The 19,230-nt window shown below is 26.5% G+C and overlaps 1 protein-coding gene across 3 annotated transcripts in view; it reads left to right on the top strand.

The window, feature by feature from the left end:
• The window catches only part of LOC107447687 (teneurin-m), a 402,481-nt gene that overhangs the window by 220,731 nt on the left and 162,520 nt on the right, over window positions 1-19,230 (top strand). For all 3 annotated transcript variants that reach the window (XM_087165830.1, XM_043040120.3, XM_087165832.1), the window contains exon 4: window positions 15,280-15,497. In XM_087165830.1, the coding sequence (XP_087021956.1) occupies window positions 15,311-15,497 (187 nt within the window). In that variant the 5' untranslated portion in view covers window positions 15,280-15,310. The remainder of the gene's footprint in view (window positions 1-15,279; window positions 15,498-19,230) is intronic.

Here is a 19,230-nt window from a genome sequence, read left to right on the forward strand (position 1 = left end):
AATGGTGGTTTTTACAGAATGTCTTGTATAATTGTTGTTTTAGTTGAAGTAAAAATATTAAATCATATTTTACATTTGCATCAATTCATACATTTTCCACAAGCACACTTAATTCACTGCTTTACATAATAAAATATTGTTTCAGATTTAATAAAAAAATTAACAAATATAAATATAAAATATAAGTAACAAATATAACTACATCGCAAAAAGTTTGAAAAATAAAAGAAATACTTTTTTTTTTCGAAAATTTGTCTGTGACTATTCTATATCTATGACTATTCTGTATCTATGACTATTCTATATCTATGACTCTAATGACTATTTTCAATTAAAATTTATCATAAAATATTTTATTTAAATTGAAAATTTATTCCTTAAATTTAACTTTCATACTTGTTATCTTTAACCATTGAACATTTTATGAAGTATTTAAATTTCATTTATAAATACATTAATGAATGCATTATTTATAAGTTCATTCAAAATATTAAACCTCAAAAAAAGAATCCTATTTAGAATAAGAAATTTAATTAATGAATATATTTTTATTAATTCATTTTTATCCTTTACTTAGCTAATTTAATGGCAAATGCAAAAGAAAAATTCAAAAATTTGGGTTTATAATATTATAAATTAAGATAATTAATGAACAAAAATAAACGCATCTTTATAAATGTACTATTTAAATGCTATCTCATAAAAAATCAAAGAAACTCTTAATATTTTAAAATGGGGATAAACATCTTTTTTTTTAATTAAGATTCTTTGAATAAGGATGAAGGAAAATATAACGAGATTACGGAAAATTTAATAAACTCTGAAACTTGAATGGAGAAGGAGTTCGTATTGTTTACCTAGGAAAACTTCATACATTTAATTATTCACCTTTTAACTTTGCTGTCTTTTAAGTAATTTTTTGTGTCATAAATTTTTCGCCTTATCCAATGCAATTAGGTTTTTGCATCATTAACATTTTTTATAGTTCATTTTCGCAATTACTCCAAGAAATGTGTTCTGTTTCTAAATTTATTGTAAGAGGATTAAAAAAAGGTATTTTTCTTAATGTAATTTATTAAAACTATTATGGTTCTTTAGACAGAAGGAAATAATTAAATATGCGCTTTTTAAAGCAATTAAATATAAATTTCATCATTAAGTATGCTGTTTTCACCTCAGACTCTTGACGGCATTTTTTATTATAGATATAAACAAAATTAAATTTAATAAATTATATCTATATAATTGTTAAGTCTTAAATAATTAAGTATTATTTTGTTGTTTTTTTTTGTTTTTTTTTAATAAGTTAATTCCTTAAAGGAAAAAACAAAACGAAAATTAATTTTACTTAGCAAATTTTGGAATAAGCAATTTTTTCTGCAAATTTTTTTGTTAATTTTTAAAAATTTTCTTAATGCTATTCAATCAAAAAACTTACAAACAAAATACGATTTACATTAAAAGTTTGATTAGATTTCATTTGATTCAATTTTTGAAACCAATTTAATCATTTTATGTGAAACAAACTATGATAGATTTAATAGTTTCGCGAGAATGATAAATTTGTAAATCGAAATGTTATTATATATGCTTTGTGATCCTAATAAAAATATCTATAAATGTATCTTTTATGGTAAATAATGTGGCATGATATGTTCTATGGTAATAATCTATGATAATTAATGATCAATAGAAAACGAAATAAAACTTTGATTTTTGTTATTGAAGAGTTTTCTTTTCAATTCTTATAAGAATAAACTAATCTTTTCAGATATATAATATTTTTTAAATGAAACATTCACTATTCACAATATTATATTACTCTTTTTTTGTAACATAGCATAAGATTAACAACGAGCAATTTTAAACGGAATTGGATAAAAAATCTCATTACAAAAAGTAATTGTATTATCGTGTTTTATTAACTGTATTTTTTCTAGAAAGAAAATATTTTTCATATACTGAATTATCTAGAGAGAGTTGAAGCAATGCAATTTGAAATTTTTACAAAAAGGGCAAACAAAGTAAGCTTTATGGGAAAAAATAATATTTCTTTAATATGTTTAATTTTTTTTAAGCAATTTCAATTTTTTAAATTTTTACAAACTGTCAAATAAAACAAAAAGTGAAAAAATTATCTCTTTCCTTTTATAAATTTCATTATTTTCTCAGCTTCAATTTTGATTTTATTAATTCCATATTTTTTCTAAAATTCATTTTTTTTTTACATTTTTTTTTTCTCTTTTATGAAATTAAATTCCTTTTTTATTGAAAAATAAAATTCCCTTTCATTTAAATATAAGCATGAATTATAACACAAAACTTAGCTTAAAAAACTCTCAAATTAATTTCATTGTTACAACTAATCAATTTATTTTGATCTACAAAACACGAGTTAAAACACCAATCAATAAAACATTTCAATATCGATTTAAAAGAATTATTTCTATCATCCAGTTCCAGGAGCTATTTCTTCCGCTGTTACAAAACAGAACTATTAATTTAAAAAATATATATTCATTTAGAGTCTTGCAGCCTATTACTTTAATACATGTTCTACTGTGGTGCGTTTGAACAAGTACACGAGCTCATTAAGAGGTACGTGTCAAGCATACAACATAGTCAGCAACTATCCCAGCGGTAGACCTGCATAGACATGATTCTAAATGGCGTGACAGATACAACTTTTCCCGCCCCACAAAAAGGGATATGCAAGAGGGGTTCTGCTCAGAGGGGTTTGGGAATGTTGACTCTACCTAACCGACGAGGTGTGATTTATAGGGTGATTACTCGCGTAACGCTCACGGAAATTGGTGAATTAAAATACTCACTCTTAGGTGTGTGTATAAAGTGCTGATCACCAAATGATTGCTGAGTCATCAGAAATGTATGCAATGGATTGCGTTTTTTGTAGATGAAAAAAAAATGAAAAATGAGTTTGTACTCATAGAAAATTAAAAAGTGATGAGTTTTTATTGATGATGATGCTATTAAATTGAAAGCAAATTTTTTTCGTACATTTCTCACCACAAAAGAATGTCACTATGAGGATATGATTAAAAAATATATTTACCAAAGACTTTTTTGAATATAGGGCTAAGTGATTCAGTAAATTAAGCGATTAAATGAATTAGGTGTTTAAATGATTAAATAAGATATGAAAGTGATTAATTGAATTAAGTTTTCCATGATAATTTGCTAGATTAAAAAAATCTAAATGAAAATCAGTACTTGCTTAGGTTCCCTGAAAATTTTAAATTGATTATTGAATAATAATTTTTTTATAATTGAAGAACGGATGACGGACAAATTTTATAAAAATAACATGTGATTAAAATGTTTGTATTATTTTAAAATAGCGGCTTTACTCACAAAAAATAAGAGATTTACAATGATCGATGCAAACAATTAATATTTTGAACCTAAAAATCTTTATTTAACAGCTCTTAAATAATGATTAATTGACAAAATTTTCACAGAAAAAAAACAATTTTGATAGAATTACCGTACTTTGTGGTAATTGCAATTTTAGTGAAAAAAAATAATAAATAAATAAATAACAGTAATTCTGATTAATAACGTCATTATATACAGTATTTGAAATATTCATGGGGTAATTTTTTCGTTCATATGGAAACAGCTTACATGAAATTCTGACTTTTAAAATTGTAATTTTTATTACCACACATTCAGTATAAAATGCAAAACTGGAATGTAAATTAAACAGAATAAATAGTTTTTATGCTGTGCTTTAAGGCATTGTGACAAAATTACCAAATTTTACTTCATTTTCAAACTTTATTACATATTATAAGACTATATATATATTTTTTTTTTTTGTTAATTTCGCCAAATTCATAACAGAAGCGTTTCGGTAAAAATTGTGAAGCTTTTTGGTGTTGCCTTAGAGCCAGAAACACGGTAAATTTTTTAGCCATGCTTTTTGTCTCAGTGTAGAATTGAAATAGCTCTTAAATATGCATAAATTATGACCTAAAATTCGAAATTATTATATTTCTGTTCATGTAAATTTAAGATTATTTACTCTTTGAATAAATATTATGTATTTTAAGAACTTTTTTAAATTTTTTTAGTAAATTATGATTCTTGCTACTTAGCATATATAAAAACATTCTTAATAACAAAACAATTAAAGAAATAAATTTAGGTCCAATTTCTTATAAAATATTATTATAAAATATTGTAATAAAATGTATTGTTATGAAAATTATTATAAAATACTAGCAATATTTGTTAATAGATTTATAAACTAATCTGCATAAAAACTATACAAATAAAAAGATTACTTTAAAAAATTCAAAAACCAATGTTTCTAATTATTTAAGTGGCTTTTATTTAACAAACAGTTTTTATTGATTTAACAAAATTGTTAACACAGCTTTAATCTGACTTTGAGCAAAGTATGTTCTGTAATCAGCTTTATGGCGCTTTTTTAAATTCTAATTGTGCTTCCTTCAAAGTCAGTAAAATGTCCTTTAGCATTTCCTTACACTAATCCCTTCAATTTTAAGAACATTCATGTACGTTTCAAACTAACAAGTACAATTGTCTTGAAATTTGCAGCTTCATTATCTCTCCGTTAGTTTAACTTTTTACAAACTAACAAAATAGAAACTGCAACATTTTAATCTAATATTAGCATTACTTAAATACTTTGAAATTACTTTTTTCTTAATTTTAAGCTTTTTATTCATCGCTTAAACGATTTATTCAAAGTTTAGCATATCAAGTGACTATTTAAAAAAAAAAAAAAAACACTTGCTATCTAAAGCAAAATTGAGTAAGTCATTGAAAGTTTTCGAGAAATACACATTAATGCTTTCTACCTATCGAATAAACGTTCATTTAAAATAAAAATATCGCTTTTAACTCTCCCCTTCAGTCAAGATGAGCAATTTAGTAAACGCTTTTAAACGCTTTCAGAAGCAGTTTTCGAAATTCCTCACGGCGCTTTAAAACAATGTGCTTCACGTATACTCCAATCGGAAGACATTCAATAAAGAAAAGAAGCTACTGATAAAGGATTAAAAAAAAAGATTAAATCTTCATACAAGATTTCTCATTATTCAGTACATAATTGATGCTGTATTAGGTAATTCGTTTTAATTTCCCTTTTCTACTAAGGCGTAGTGTGTCTTAGATCTCGCCAGTTTCACAGATCTAAGAATTCGATAGCAATTGGTTAGAGTTCAGCTTTTCTGGTGTTTCTGCTTTTAAATAGCCCATTATGGAAATTAAGTTAAAAGGGGCTTTTAACTTAATTGCCCTTTCAACGCTAATTAGGCTTATTATAAGGAAAAAGCAGGAATTTATTATTTTGTTTTTGTAGTCTATCAACAATATTAAAAATGCAGTGTTTAATAAATTTGAATGTTTTGCTGAGCGTTCACTGATAAAACATCGATAAATTGATATTATGTTTTTAAGAAAAATAAAATCAATCATAGTCGCTGAATATAGTAAATATAAGGCATTTTATAATAGCTACTTACGTTTATTTATATGTAATTATAATTTCGAGGATGGAAAAAGTACAAACTAACTATCTTTAGTTCAATTTCTGATCAATTTTAATTTCTGATATGAAAGTCGCTTAATTGAATAGCAGCAAATTGTACGTTCTACGTTAGAAACGCATAATTTCATAATTTTAAAGTTTGAGATAATGCATTCTCATAAAATGGCTAAATATTTAATCACGTGCCTTCATTTGAAAATGTGTGGCTAAAGCTAATAACTTAATAATGTTAAACACATAACACACTTCTTTAAAAAGTCGCAGGGACACATGGATTAAGTCGCTGATCTTCCTTTTTCCCAATGGGGGCTTCTTACCCAGCTTCAGATACTTGCTGGCCTGGGAAGTAAAGGTGGTCAGTGTGCAACTACGTATATTATCGCATTTAGGCCATTAGTCACGAAGTTATTAAGCCTTAAGCTCCATAGCCAATGTCTCAAAGTCGTTGGGGGGTGTTTCGCTTTCTTTTTTATAACATTTTACAAATATGGAAGAGAAAGAGTCTTTATGTATGAAATTAAACCCATAATTTTTTAAATATAAAAGTTACATTTTTTATTTTCGTTAAGATTCATAATATGCTATTTATTAAAAGGATTCAAAAGTATTATTCTTTTAAAAGGGTATTCCACTCTGAGTAAAAATGTGTGATTAAAACTACCAGAATATGGTAAAATTTACCGTGTTTCTGGCACTATTGAAATAACCAAAAGCTAGGTAATTTTTATGACCCAAAAGCTTTGGTAATGATTCTGGTGAAAGCAAAAATTGAAAAACCATGATTTTATTATATGTAATAAAATTTGGTGAATGTGGCAAAATTTTTTAATTTTATCATATCTTAGAGCAAGGCATAAAAACCGTTTATTCGGCTATATTTATTTAGTTTTTTCTATATGTGTAGTAATTAGAACTATAGTTTTGAAAACCAGAATTTCCGGTAAACCGTTGTTATATAAACGAAGAAATTGTAAAATGAATAATTTAAATACCGTATAATTTATTTTTTTAACAAGAATTATGGCTTCCTTAACCAGAAATGTCCTAACCGTACAGTACGATAATTTTACCAGAATTTTTTTCTTAGCATCGAAACATTCTAAATCATATATAAAAAGTTCAAATTACTTTCACATAAATCTCTGCATTCTGTAATCATTACAGTAAACTCTAAATCTAATGAATAAATTAAATGAATATAGAGATAATAAAAAATTAATTTTTAATTAAAATTTGCTGCAGGACTAATATAATCAGTAAATCATGAATTCATAATCAATACCGCACTAAATGATCATCCGTAGACAGCTTTTTAATATTATCGGCTGTAGGTTGTATTTATTTCTGTATAGGGTACAATAGAATCACTAGATTCCTTAAAAACACACAGCTTTTATTTTAAAACTCTATTTTTAGCTTTATTTCATGTTTAGTAATTTATATACATAGATATTGACTACAAGTTAAAACTTGAAAAATTACTTGTGAGATACAGAATTTTCGTAAGTCTGGACAGCAGTTTTATTATTCTGCTTTTAAAAATAGAATAGCACAGTAAAAGAAAAACTATTATATATGTTTACCTAGTTTAAAAATGTATTAATTAGTGGAAACATAGATTATGCACGACACATCTTCTGGACTAAGGAGTTGAAATGTGTAAAAAATATTTTTTCTTTTCAAAAAACAATTTAAATGAAAAAATTACCTAAAAATATTTTCTTAGTTCATATATTAATAATTTATTCAAATATGTATTAGATAGCTAGATATTTATTTAGCTAATTGAATTAAATAAAAATTAGATTTGTAGGTTTTAATTGCCCCTGTAACTAGGTCAATGACCTCTCGTAAACCTCAATAGACTAAAGGGATGCTGCTGGGTGTATATAAATTGCTGGCCCACAATTATTGATTTATTAATTACCATCTGCTGGAAAATGTGGGGCAATCACTCGCCCTGCGCATTTTACACAATGAATGCTGGGTTAAGTACTACTGGCCCGTGGTAGGCCAGTATTGTTGGCTCTACAGGAGGCCAGCCATTCACTTTAGTACAGTTGAAAGTTACTTAGAGCAGAAACAGACCCGTCACTTTAGCTCTTGGCAACCAGCAGTTTTGTGAAGCTAGACCTGCAGATTTGTTTTTGCTGGGTTATTATAAGTTACTTGGTTAAAAAAAGTTTTAAAAAACGCATGCTGTGTAATTATTCTTTTATGTTTCAAAAAAAAAAATAAAAAAAAATAATGTTTCATTCCTTTCTTACAATTCTCACGTCAATTTGATAAAGTACAAAAGGAATTTTGTTTACTATATTACAAGGAAAATTACATGAAATTTGCAGATAGCAAAAACAACACAAGAAGAAAAACTTCTCCGTCTCTTTTTACACTACGATTATAAATGATTTATAATTTTATAATATTTGGTAAAAAAATGTATTGAATAGTACTCCATTATGATTTTAAACCATATAACACCTTGATAGTCTCTGAAATTTTAACAAACAAAACTATTCAAAATTTGGAATAAATTGGTTAAATAGTTTCCAAGAAATAAAAATAAGAAAACTTAAAATTTTTAATGTTAAGCCATATTTTTAAATAGTCACTTTGTAAAAATTTGATCTTTAAATATGCTACACTAATTTTATTTATGCATCTTCATTTGGCGAGTCGAGACAGGAAAAGTGCAATGTGTAGAATATTGAACAAGAAGTGTATTGAGTGTTTTTTTCTTTTCTTTCTTTTTTTTTTTTTTGTATAAAAATTCTTTAAACGAAAAGATTTTAGTAAATACATTAAGTCAGCAAAGGCTTAGGATTATAAGAAAAACTCAAGCAATCAAAATAACATAGATTATTTTAGATTAGTATTATTTAAACAATTAAAAGTACAATGTAATTAGAAGACAGAAAATTGTCATAACATTTCCTTTGATAAGGAAATAATGAGCTGAAAAATTCCTCACTATAATTATACTTAAGAATGTTAAAACTATGCCAATTAAAATATTCAATTAACTAAACATAAAATACAACAACAAAAATATCATTAACTTAACGACATAACTACTTTTCGAACTAAATCAAAAGAAAATTCAAAAATCAATTATTACTTAAAATTCGTCATTAACTTTTTCCTGGGCATAATTATTGAACGGTTCAAAAGTGACAGAAAATGTCGTCGATAAAGAAAATTGCTACGAGAATTTTCACTTACTTTTTAATTGAGGAAAAATATCTGAGCTAATTAAATTTAAGCACGCTAAAATGAGTTACTGAATCAAATAGTTCGACACATTTCAGTTGAGTAAGTTATAGAGTGTAATTATTTTAATATGTATCCGTCGAAACTCAATTTTTCTTTTCGAACGCACTTCAACATCTATGTGCGTAAATTCAAAAATAAGTTCTGAGAGAACTTAAAGACTCAAAAATAATCCGTTAGATTTTTTTAACACTTTTTAAATGACACTATCTTAAATAATTCCTAATATTTGTCATGATTTAGTGAATCTTTTGAAAGCATCAAGAATTAAAGACATCTATGCGGCACATTTAAATTAAAGAAATACATAAATAAGTTCAGATCTTCTTTTCTTTTAAGAAGATTTGTGAAGTTCTGAGCGATCCAATTAATTTGTAGGTCTATTTACACTTTTCAAAGAATAATATCTTCTAAAGTAACTTTATTTTATACAACTTCAACATTTTAAATTACATGAGCAGAATTATAACGTAAATTTAGCTATTTATCTGCTGGATTAAATTTTAAAGCTAGATTTTGTTAATGAAAAAATTGCATTCAGATTTTCTTAAGTTCTTTTAATAATTAAAGTGAAAATTGCAAAAATGTTAGAGCAACTGGAACGAAAAAAAAGGTTACTTGATTATCACATTGAACTGCTCAAGGAAAACAAATGTAGTAAAATTATCATATTATATAGTAAAGACATTTTGGGGAAAAACATAATTCTGAATTATGGAACCAAATAATATGGTATTTAAACCATTAAATTCATAATTTTTCCATTTAAGTGGAAACAGTTTACCGGAAGTTCTCATTTTCAAAAATATAATTCTTTTTACCACACATTTTGTAAAAAATACAAAACTGAAAAGCAAATTTAAGTGGAAAAATGGTTCTTATGCCATGCTTTAAGGTATAACGGAAATACCAAATTTTACTTTTTCCAAATTTTATCACATATGATAGAACCATATTTTAATATTAATTTTATTAAAATCATTACCAAAGCACTTCAGGAAAAATGACCGAGCTTTTCGGATGTTCCCATACACCCGGAAACACTGTAAATGAAACCATAATTTGGTAGTTTTGATTATACTTATTACTCTTAGTGTGTTGTACATAAATATTTACAATATCAACAGAATATTTCAATTTTTTCTTCTCTACGAGCATAATGAACACAAAAATTGCTAGTAAATAGAACAAAATTTAATGTAACAAAACATTTTTAATGGTGCCATCTTAAACTTAAAGTTTTAAAAATTGCTGAACCAAATTTGACATATTAACATGGATAGAATATAATATTAATAGTGTAATATGAAATCTATGACAATCATGCAAACTTTCTATCTGATTTGGTATGATATAAGCCCTTTTGTCCAGTTTATTATTATTATTATTATTATTATTACTATTATTATTATTATTACCATTATTATTATTCCATAGTATCCACTTAACTATTCTTCAATTCAAAGAAAAATAATGATCTCATTCTTCTATAAAATCCGATCTTCAAGAAGTCATAACACTGACAAAGAAATTGGAAACCAAAATATTGAGATAAAATTTCATAGCAATAAAATTCCGACATTTAAACTTGCTTTAAAACCTGCTTAATTTTTAACAGATATATTTTCTTAAATACCCAGTTATCTACACATCTCACCACAATCTTATATTGACATAAAATTCCGTGTGTAAGCAATAAAATACATCTCCTAAAAGCCTTTCGTCCGACAATGCAGTTTTTTTCAGAATATGGAAAACCATTGTTAGAAAATCGCGATGAAACAATTTCAGTTCAAAATATAAGAAAATAAAAATGTAAAGATGTTATAATTCCCCTCATTATAAATACATAATTAGGTACTAAAATACGCTAAAGCGTGCCCAACTCTAATAAATTATGAACGACTCATTACATTCTTATTGACTTGCGGACTCTTTTAACTAGTGATGACTTACCGCTTAAATAATTAAACGTAAATATTGCTTGCAAATGTTGTTTCAAAAGTCGGGTGGGAAGGAAGCATTAACATGCAAAACTATTTCTTAAATTGCATATTTTTAAGCCATTGATATACATTATAAATGTAAATACAATATTCTCTATAACAATTTGCATTGAAATAACATCCCAGAGGAAGTCTACTAGTTTGTTTGTACTCTCAGTGTGCGGGATATTCTGGAAAATCACACTAAGGCATTCAGAATGCATAATGCATTAGATTCTGCTTTTCGCTCATTACTTCACTAAATAAATGCCCCTACCCCGTTTTGCAAATGTCCTTTAAGTTCGCCTTTCCGACAACTCTCAGCTATATTTCCAACTGATTAAGAGGCACGAATATTTTTACCGTCTTGACTCGGGACAACAAAAGTTGGTGCGTCTCTTAATTCTTCGTGAGCCAAACCATTAGGAATTCACTTCGAGGTTTGCATACATAAAGCTGCAGTACTAGCGCCAAAACAGAAGCATTTGTGTTTATTTGGCTCCAGTTCCATTGCGGTTTGCTCAACACTTAAGAACATCCGAGCCTTCATCTGTTACATTTCGCCCAAAAGGATTTGTTAGGCGTCCGCGCAGTTTGTTTTGGTCGCTGGGAAATTGCAGAGTCTTAACAGAACAGTCTCATAATTCTTAACGGTGACTTGTAAGTCGTTTTAATCCTCCCTTCCTGAAATTCTCTTCCAAATTTCCGAACGCGTGAATGGTTAATGTGAGCTTTACGATTTGCGTTGAACTGCCTTTAAATTGAGTTTTGTTGTCTGCTGGCTGGTGGTGAATTCAGATCAATAATGCGATTAGAATTGCGTCTAAATATAACAGGCGGGTGAGAAATTAGATTATTAAGCGTAGGGAAAAGTGACAGATGTAAATATTTCAATAAGTGACGTTGACATTTTCATCTACTCTGTTACGACGAATATTTCGGAAAACAATATTTCATTTTAGATTATTATTTGTCAGTTGTGATACGTAGCTTTAATAAATGAATTATTCTGTAACATTAAACTCCTCTGAATAAAAATTTATTTACGGTATATTTTGGACAGACTATTTTATTTATAAATAATTAAGCAAATGTGTTTTTTTTTTTTTTTTTTTTTTTAGTTTAATACCAGACTATGTAAAATCAAAATAAAATTTTGTTTTTATGTTTTAATTCATTTTGTTGTTGCTGTTGTTGTTTTTATAGAATGTTTAAATTTTTTTGGTAAATATAAAAATAATCAATAATAGATATTGTTTATTGAATTAAAAATTAATGAGACAATATAGTCTGTATTGCTTCAGCTTCTAGGAATCGTAGCAAAAATATTATTTCGATAATTTATTTACAAGTTTATATTACAATCATAATCAGATCCTTTAATGACACATTTCCCAAATATTTTATGAGTCTAAACTTTTGACTGTACATATGTTTTTTAAACATATATTTTTTTGTTGTCTTTTCTTCATTAAGCTATTGGTTGGGAATTTTTGCAGCATTATCAACTAAGACTTAAATGATACTTTAAATAAAAGGAAAAAATAAATTTAAGCTGTAAATTAACAATTAAAATTAAAGGTTAAAGACGTTACTAAATTACAAATTAGAAAACAGACAAACTGGGAAGCATTTTCAAGCTATTGTATAATATGTAATCTGTACTTTACTATTATATCGAAATTATAAATTAATAATTTAAAAAATCATTTTCATATCATAAGTTGTTTATTTGTACGTGTGTTTTAATTAATCAACTTATTTCGATTATAATTAATCAACTGATTTTAAAGGTTTAACGCTTAAACAGAAAAAAAGTTTTTACGTTTTTGCTGTTTTTTTCCTGCGTGAACTCCATATTAGCATAGAAAAAATACACATACTTCATATTCTATGTATATTAAATCACTAATCATTATTTTTGAATACTTCTTGTTTGATTTTATTAATTTCTTTCTTTCTTTTGAATCGAGCTTGAATCAATTTTTAAAAGTTATGAATATGTTTTAAATCTTGAACTTTGAAACTGCTGTTATATTATTTACATCCTTAAAATTTGATTACTAGGTTCAATGGAACACATTACAATCAAATAAATGAAATGTAAAGCTTAAGTTCATCTAAATCTGATCCATTCTCTGAAGGTTTAAGTAGGGAAAGTAAAGTGCCTTTTCAGGCCGAAAGATAGTTTATTACCCTTAGAAAATTTCAAACAGTATTGTATGGTTATTATTCTTAATTTCTTCTGAGTTAATATTAGATTATACGCACGAAATCAGCAATCTTGATAAGAATATACACTATATTTAAAATTCATGGATATATATTCCCTTCTTTTAACTTCTATGGTAATATTTTAGAGCTAATGACTCAATATACTTAAAGCATTAAATATTCAGCTCTTTGACTTCATTCTGAAAATTAAGTTGAACTAGCTAGACATCAAAGATCTATTTGATCTTTATCAAAGTAATTATATTCATATGCAATTTTATTCAAGATAACGTCTTTCCCCTGTTCTGAAAGTGAAAATAGGGACATTTCTGTGTGGCCGAAACGCCTTTCAATTCTTTACTTGGGATCACAAAAGGGCTATTTAGATTACAAGGGATTGGATAAACAAGGGCGGTTCCAAGCAGGGGCGCTAAGCGATAAGGTAATCACCTTCCAGGGAGCCCTTACCCTGATGAACATGATAAGGACTTTGTTTGAATGAGCTATGGTACCACATTGACCACTGGCCACATTTTTCTTATTTCTTGCTCTCGTCTTTATCAGGAAATGGAGATTAAATGTTAAGAATCGCAACTTCTGGTTAGGAAGCTACTGCACTGCCATCTACAGAAAGAATCAGCCTGTTTTAATATGTATGGGGCATTACCATTGCGTGCCCTGTATACAATTGTCGTTGTCGATGTTCAACCCGACCCAAGGGACAGGGTAAATAATGTGCCCGGTCGGGGTCTCCTTTGGTATAACATGTCTCCAGCCGAAAGGGAATTTTTATCCTCATGTTAGGGATTGGTATAAATTGAGGATAATATTAAATCTCCTTGGAGTAAATAACTGAAAGAAAAGCTATTTCTTTGATAAATTGTTTTGCTGCCTACTTTTGGAATATTCAGTTATTCTGCTTAGAGCAATAGAGGGTTGAATTGCGTTTTGTGAGTTATGTGACTATGTTATATAATCAGTTAAGAGCTTGATGCTTTTAAGGGAATGACACTTTGCTGTGAAAACTTTTTTTTGTCATTTTAGAGGAAGATGCGTTTTAAAAACAACTGCTTCAAATAAGTCATTTTGCTTCGGCTTTTATTTTTGCGCTTTGTTTTGGTAAAACTTTTTTTCACCCGTTCTCTTATTTGCTTCAATATGAATCTAGTTTCTTTCCGTTTTTAAGAGTAAATAATGCTTAAAAGAAATATCGTACGTTTCTTAATGTTTACATATCGTTTTAAGAGTTTTCTTTCTCCTTCATGCAAAAAAAAAATCTTCTGAGCTTTTTTTTTTATTTTAAGAAGGAAAAACATAACATATTAAAGAGTAAAACAAGTTTATTTTGAAAAATACAGTGTTTTTAGATGTCATGAGTAAACAATAGCTTGTAAGCATTCAAGTCTACAATTGTATGATTTCTTATAGTATTTAAAGGCAAACAAATAAATTTATTTGTTTATTTTAAAAGAAAAAATTTGAAACTCTCAATAGCATTGAAGGAATCATTAAAATACTTCCCCTGTACAATTACTGCTTTAGGAAAAACGGAATAATAATTTTCTTTGTTTTTCTGACATCTATAAGTCTATCAATTATCATCTTGTATCTCACACGTCATCTTACAAATAAATATTTTTTGTTCAAAACACTATTTGCGTATCAACATTTGTTTTATTATTAAGTTTGAAATTTCTAATTACAAATTTACAAGTGTAACTCCCAATTACAAGTGTACATGGAAGTATTATATAAATAAATATTGTTGTACAAAACACTATTTATGCATAAACATTGGTTTTATTTTTAAGTTTGTAACTTCTAATTACAAATTTAAAAGTGTAACTCCTAATTACAAGTGCACATGGAAGTGATATATAACTAAATATTGCTGTACAAAACACTATTTACGCATAAACATTGGTTTTATTTTTAAGTTTGTAATATCTAATTGCAAATTTACAAGTGTAACTCCTAATTACAAGTTTACGTGGAAGTATTATGTAAATAAATTTTGTTGTATAAAACACTATTTAAGCATAAACATTGGTTTTATTTTTAAGTTTGTAATTTCTAATTACAAATTTACAAGTGCGACTCCTAATTACAAGTTTACATAGAAGTGTTACATAAATAAATATTGTTGCACAAAACGCTATTTACGTATTAACATTGATTATATTTTAATTTTGGAATTACAAATTTGCAAACATAACTCTGAATTACAAGTTTAAGTTAAAGTGTTAACAAATTTTGTTTTTGTTTTTTCAGACTGTCAAATTTAAAAAGGAGTAAATAAAATATGGACCAGTTCCGTCCACAATCCCACAACACTCGATTACGAGCTGGCCCTAGGGATCCAGATGATAGATCCTATTCAGGGACATCATCGATAGATCAAAGAACTCGAGCAGAAGAACAAAACGCTTATGAAACATTCGAAGAAAGACGTCGATCATACGACGATCCATACCAACATAGATCAAGAAGTAAGTTTGCATGAATTTTTTTTGCTCATGAAATTTTTAACGACATACTTTTGAATTTTAACTACATATATATTACATACCATTTGCAATTTTTGCCATTTGCAAACTTGCTTTTAATGTTAGTCTTGAAAGTGAAATATTTGTTATTAATTTCACTTAATATTGCTCTGTAATAAATTGCTAATAATATCCTTGGAGCTTATGGTACTAGGGCTTGAATTAAAATATCTGAGGAACCAAAGCATAGTTAAATAGTTACATATTTTCAAAAAATAAGGTACTTGTTAATGAAGCAATAAATTATGGAATAAATAGTTCATATCACTATTTTCCTCATTGCTTTGGTGTCACTTTCAATTTTGATTGGGTGTTGCTAATCACATGGGTTCATGGTCGCTATTTTGTGGCTCAATTTGTGGTGCCTATGGCACTACTACGAGATGCAATCCTTTTCTTTTACGCTTCTCTTTAATAAATGTTCTATGCCAGCCATTAAATGTACCAATGGAATAATAAATTGAAGTCTTGCTTAATATTGGTCTTTAAAGTGAAATATTTGTTAGTTATTTCACTTAATATTCAGTATGTTAACTGTAATAGATTTCTCGTAACTTCCTTTGAACTTATGTTACGAGCGCTTGAATTAAAACATATTAAATATGATAAACCAAAACATAGTTAAATAGTTATAATCGAAAAAAAATTATATTTCATTAAAATATTTCTTTATTTCCCCATTGTTCTTTTACTACTATTTGGAAATCTATGAAATAAAATATGTAAAAATATGTAAAATTAGTGGAGTGTAAAATACGTTTTCAAAAATACTCTTAATAATTATGTGAAATATTTTAGATTTTCAAAGTACTTCTTTGTTACACTTTTTTTTAAATTTTACAAATTATCAGGAGCACAGTACGTAATTAATGTGCATAAATAATTCAATCTAACAATGTCGAAACAACAAAATAATAACACATAGATTTTATACAAATGAAAAAATATTTTGTCGTGATATTTTTTCAATGCGATATTTTATTTTTAATATTGTCCTCATACAAAAACAAAATATGCACTTCAAAAATAATTTTTTTTTCTGAAATATTAAGCTTAAATATTATGTAAATAATATCAAAAAATCACAAAACTATCAAACTTTCTTAGTTACTTTCAAGCATGCCGATATTTTTTTTAAAATTATCATACATATGACGTAAGAATTCCTTGAAATATTTACTCAAATTTAAGAATAAACATAAAAGCATTAACTGCTCTATGTTTGAAAATTAAGTTATTTGTGAAAGAAATAAAATTAATCATAGACATATTATTTATAGTTATTAGTAAGTACATAAACTATATTTTATCAATAAAAAACTATTTTCAATCAAACTATTTTTGCACTGATATTAATTGCAAACATGTGCATCCTAAAAAATAAACGGTGATAAAAAACAATATAATTTATTTATTTTTTTAACTCTTTGAGTTAAAAATGCCTTTTGCATTTCTGATAAAGCACAAAATCTTTCTTTTTCAAAGCCATGCTTTATTCTAAAAAGCATAATTTACAATGTTTTTTGATCAATTTCTTTCAAATCTCAAGTTACAGTCATTTTTTTTTTTTTTTTTTTTGTCAGTAACAAAACGCCTGTGTGCGATTTCAAACGAATGCGCATGATTTATTGACGCAAAAAATTACTTATTTCTCCTCAAGGATTAATTAGACACTACTTTGAGATTCAAAAGAAATATGCGTTGTACTTTTTTTTTTAAAAAATAAAACTAATGTTACTCTTTCATGATTATATCAGGCAATTTAAATCTTCGAATCATAAGACACGTAACACGAAGAAAGAGGATCGGGGAAAAAAAGAAAAAAAATCATATAATAGGTGGCATATTAAATTATCCAAACAAACTACCCTATTTCTTAAAAGAAAAACACTTTTTCTGTTCAGTGCCAATGTTCTTTGAATAAGAATAACGAATGTTAAAAAAATAAATAAATAAAAAGCAATGAAATTATCAAGTAAAAGTTTGATGATATATACGCTGAGCTCATAGGTCATTTGTTATTTCGCATTTCGAGTCAGTATTTGTTCATAAAAAGGGCGATACAATTGTCATTCTGAGCTTATTTTGTTTGAGATAAAAAGAAGAAATGAAAAATGGTAGTAAAAAAAGAGAAAATTAAAATCTTAAAGAATGTTTTTCTTATTTTTTTTTTTTTAATTTTTTTTTTTTTTCTTTTTTTTTTTGGTCATTTTCTTTGTTTGCACCGTCTGCGGCGATGCCTCATAAAAAATCATTCATTTTTTGAAATTTCGCTTTTAGAAAGAATGGTGTATGTCTGATTTAATTTCATTTTATGGCGCTCTCGAAATTGCATTTAAAATTAAGGTAGTCTTGACGCAATGTAATTTAATAATACGTCTGTGTTGCTATCCTAATGCTAAAAATCTTTATTCTCTTAAATTTAAAAAAATCATTTTAATTTAAAATACCAAATATTAATTCGAAAAGTAATTAAGCCTAAGGTTAACTAACCTATTCTAACTTACTTAAGTTTAGCAAAGTTAGATATATGAATTTTAATCAAGCCTAACAACATTATTATTTATATGACTTTATAACAAACAAAAATCCAATGCAACTACAGATAAAAAAAAATTATCTTTTAGACAGAATCTTAAGAGAATTTTTAGAACAAATTAAAAGGACGTAAAAGTATAAATAAAAATTTGCAAGGATATATATTGGTACTATAAGCAAATACCTAACGGGGAAAAAAGTTCTAGTAAAATTAACGTGCTGTAATGACATTTTTGGTGAATTAAAACCTTAATTTGGATTTATAAAACCAAAGGTATAAGAAAGATTAAACCATTATTTTTGAATTTTTTTTTGTTTACATGATAGCTGTTTATCGCAAAATCTGCTTTTCAAAATAAAATTTTTAGATATTGTAAATTTTAAAACGTTTCTCTTTAATGTGAAAATTAGTTTATTAACAATATGAAGTGAAAAACGAATGTTTTGTTCTAAAAAATATTAGGTATCAACATTGCTGTAGAGATAACTAGAAATTAATTAGTGGTCTCACATAAAACTTTCAATCAAAATGTGAAATGTCAGGAAGTTTGTCAAAACCAATTACAATTCGTGTAGCATTTTTTGAAATCTTAAATGTCAGTTCATTTTCAATTTTTTTAACATTATTTTAGATTTCATACCAAATTTTTCATGATTTTAATTGCATATTTTTCAGTTTTAATATTAACATCTTAAAACTTACAAAAAAATTCCCATGAGTATAAACGCTTGAACACTAAGTAAGTTTCCAAGTAACAAATCAATTTTCGAACTAGTACTTAATTTTTTGTCACTATATTATTAGTGTCAAGTAAATTTAAAGATTTTTGGAATTGGGATTTTTTTTTTATTTATATATTGTGTCGGCAAAAAACTCTTTTCTCGTTTTTTTATGACTGTCACGTAAAAAAATATTATTGCTCTTTAATTAAAATTAAAATTTTTACAACAAAAAAAAAATATTCGATGTGTTTTTACTATTATTAAACAGTTAATTAAATTTCCTTCGCAAGGGCCAGAATGAATTAATATTTGAGTGTAAAACAGGCATAAAAAACTTATTTAAACTTTTTGTTTCCATTTAGCTATTTCTATTCATTGTAGTTTTTCTGCATACAGTTTCTAAACATAATATGTA

This window comes from Parasteatoda tepidariorum, chromosome 6 (assembly GCF_982258835.1).
Source record: "Parasteatoda tepidariorum strain Cologne lab strain chromosome 6, Ptep-v5.0, whole genome shotgun sequence".
NCBI lineage: Eukaryota > Metazoa > Arthropoda > Arachnida > Araneae > Theridiidae > Parasteatoda > Parasteatoda tepidariorum.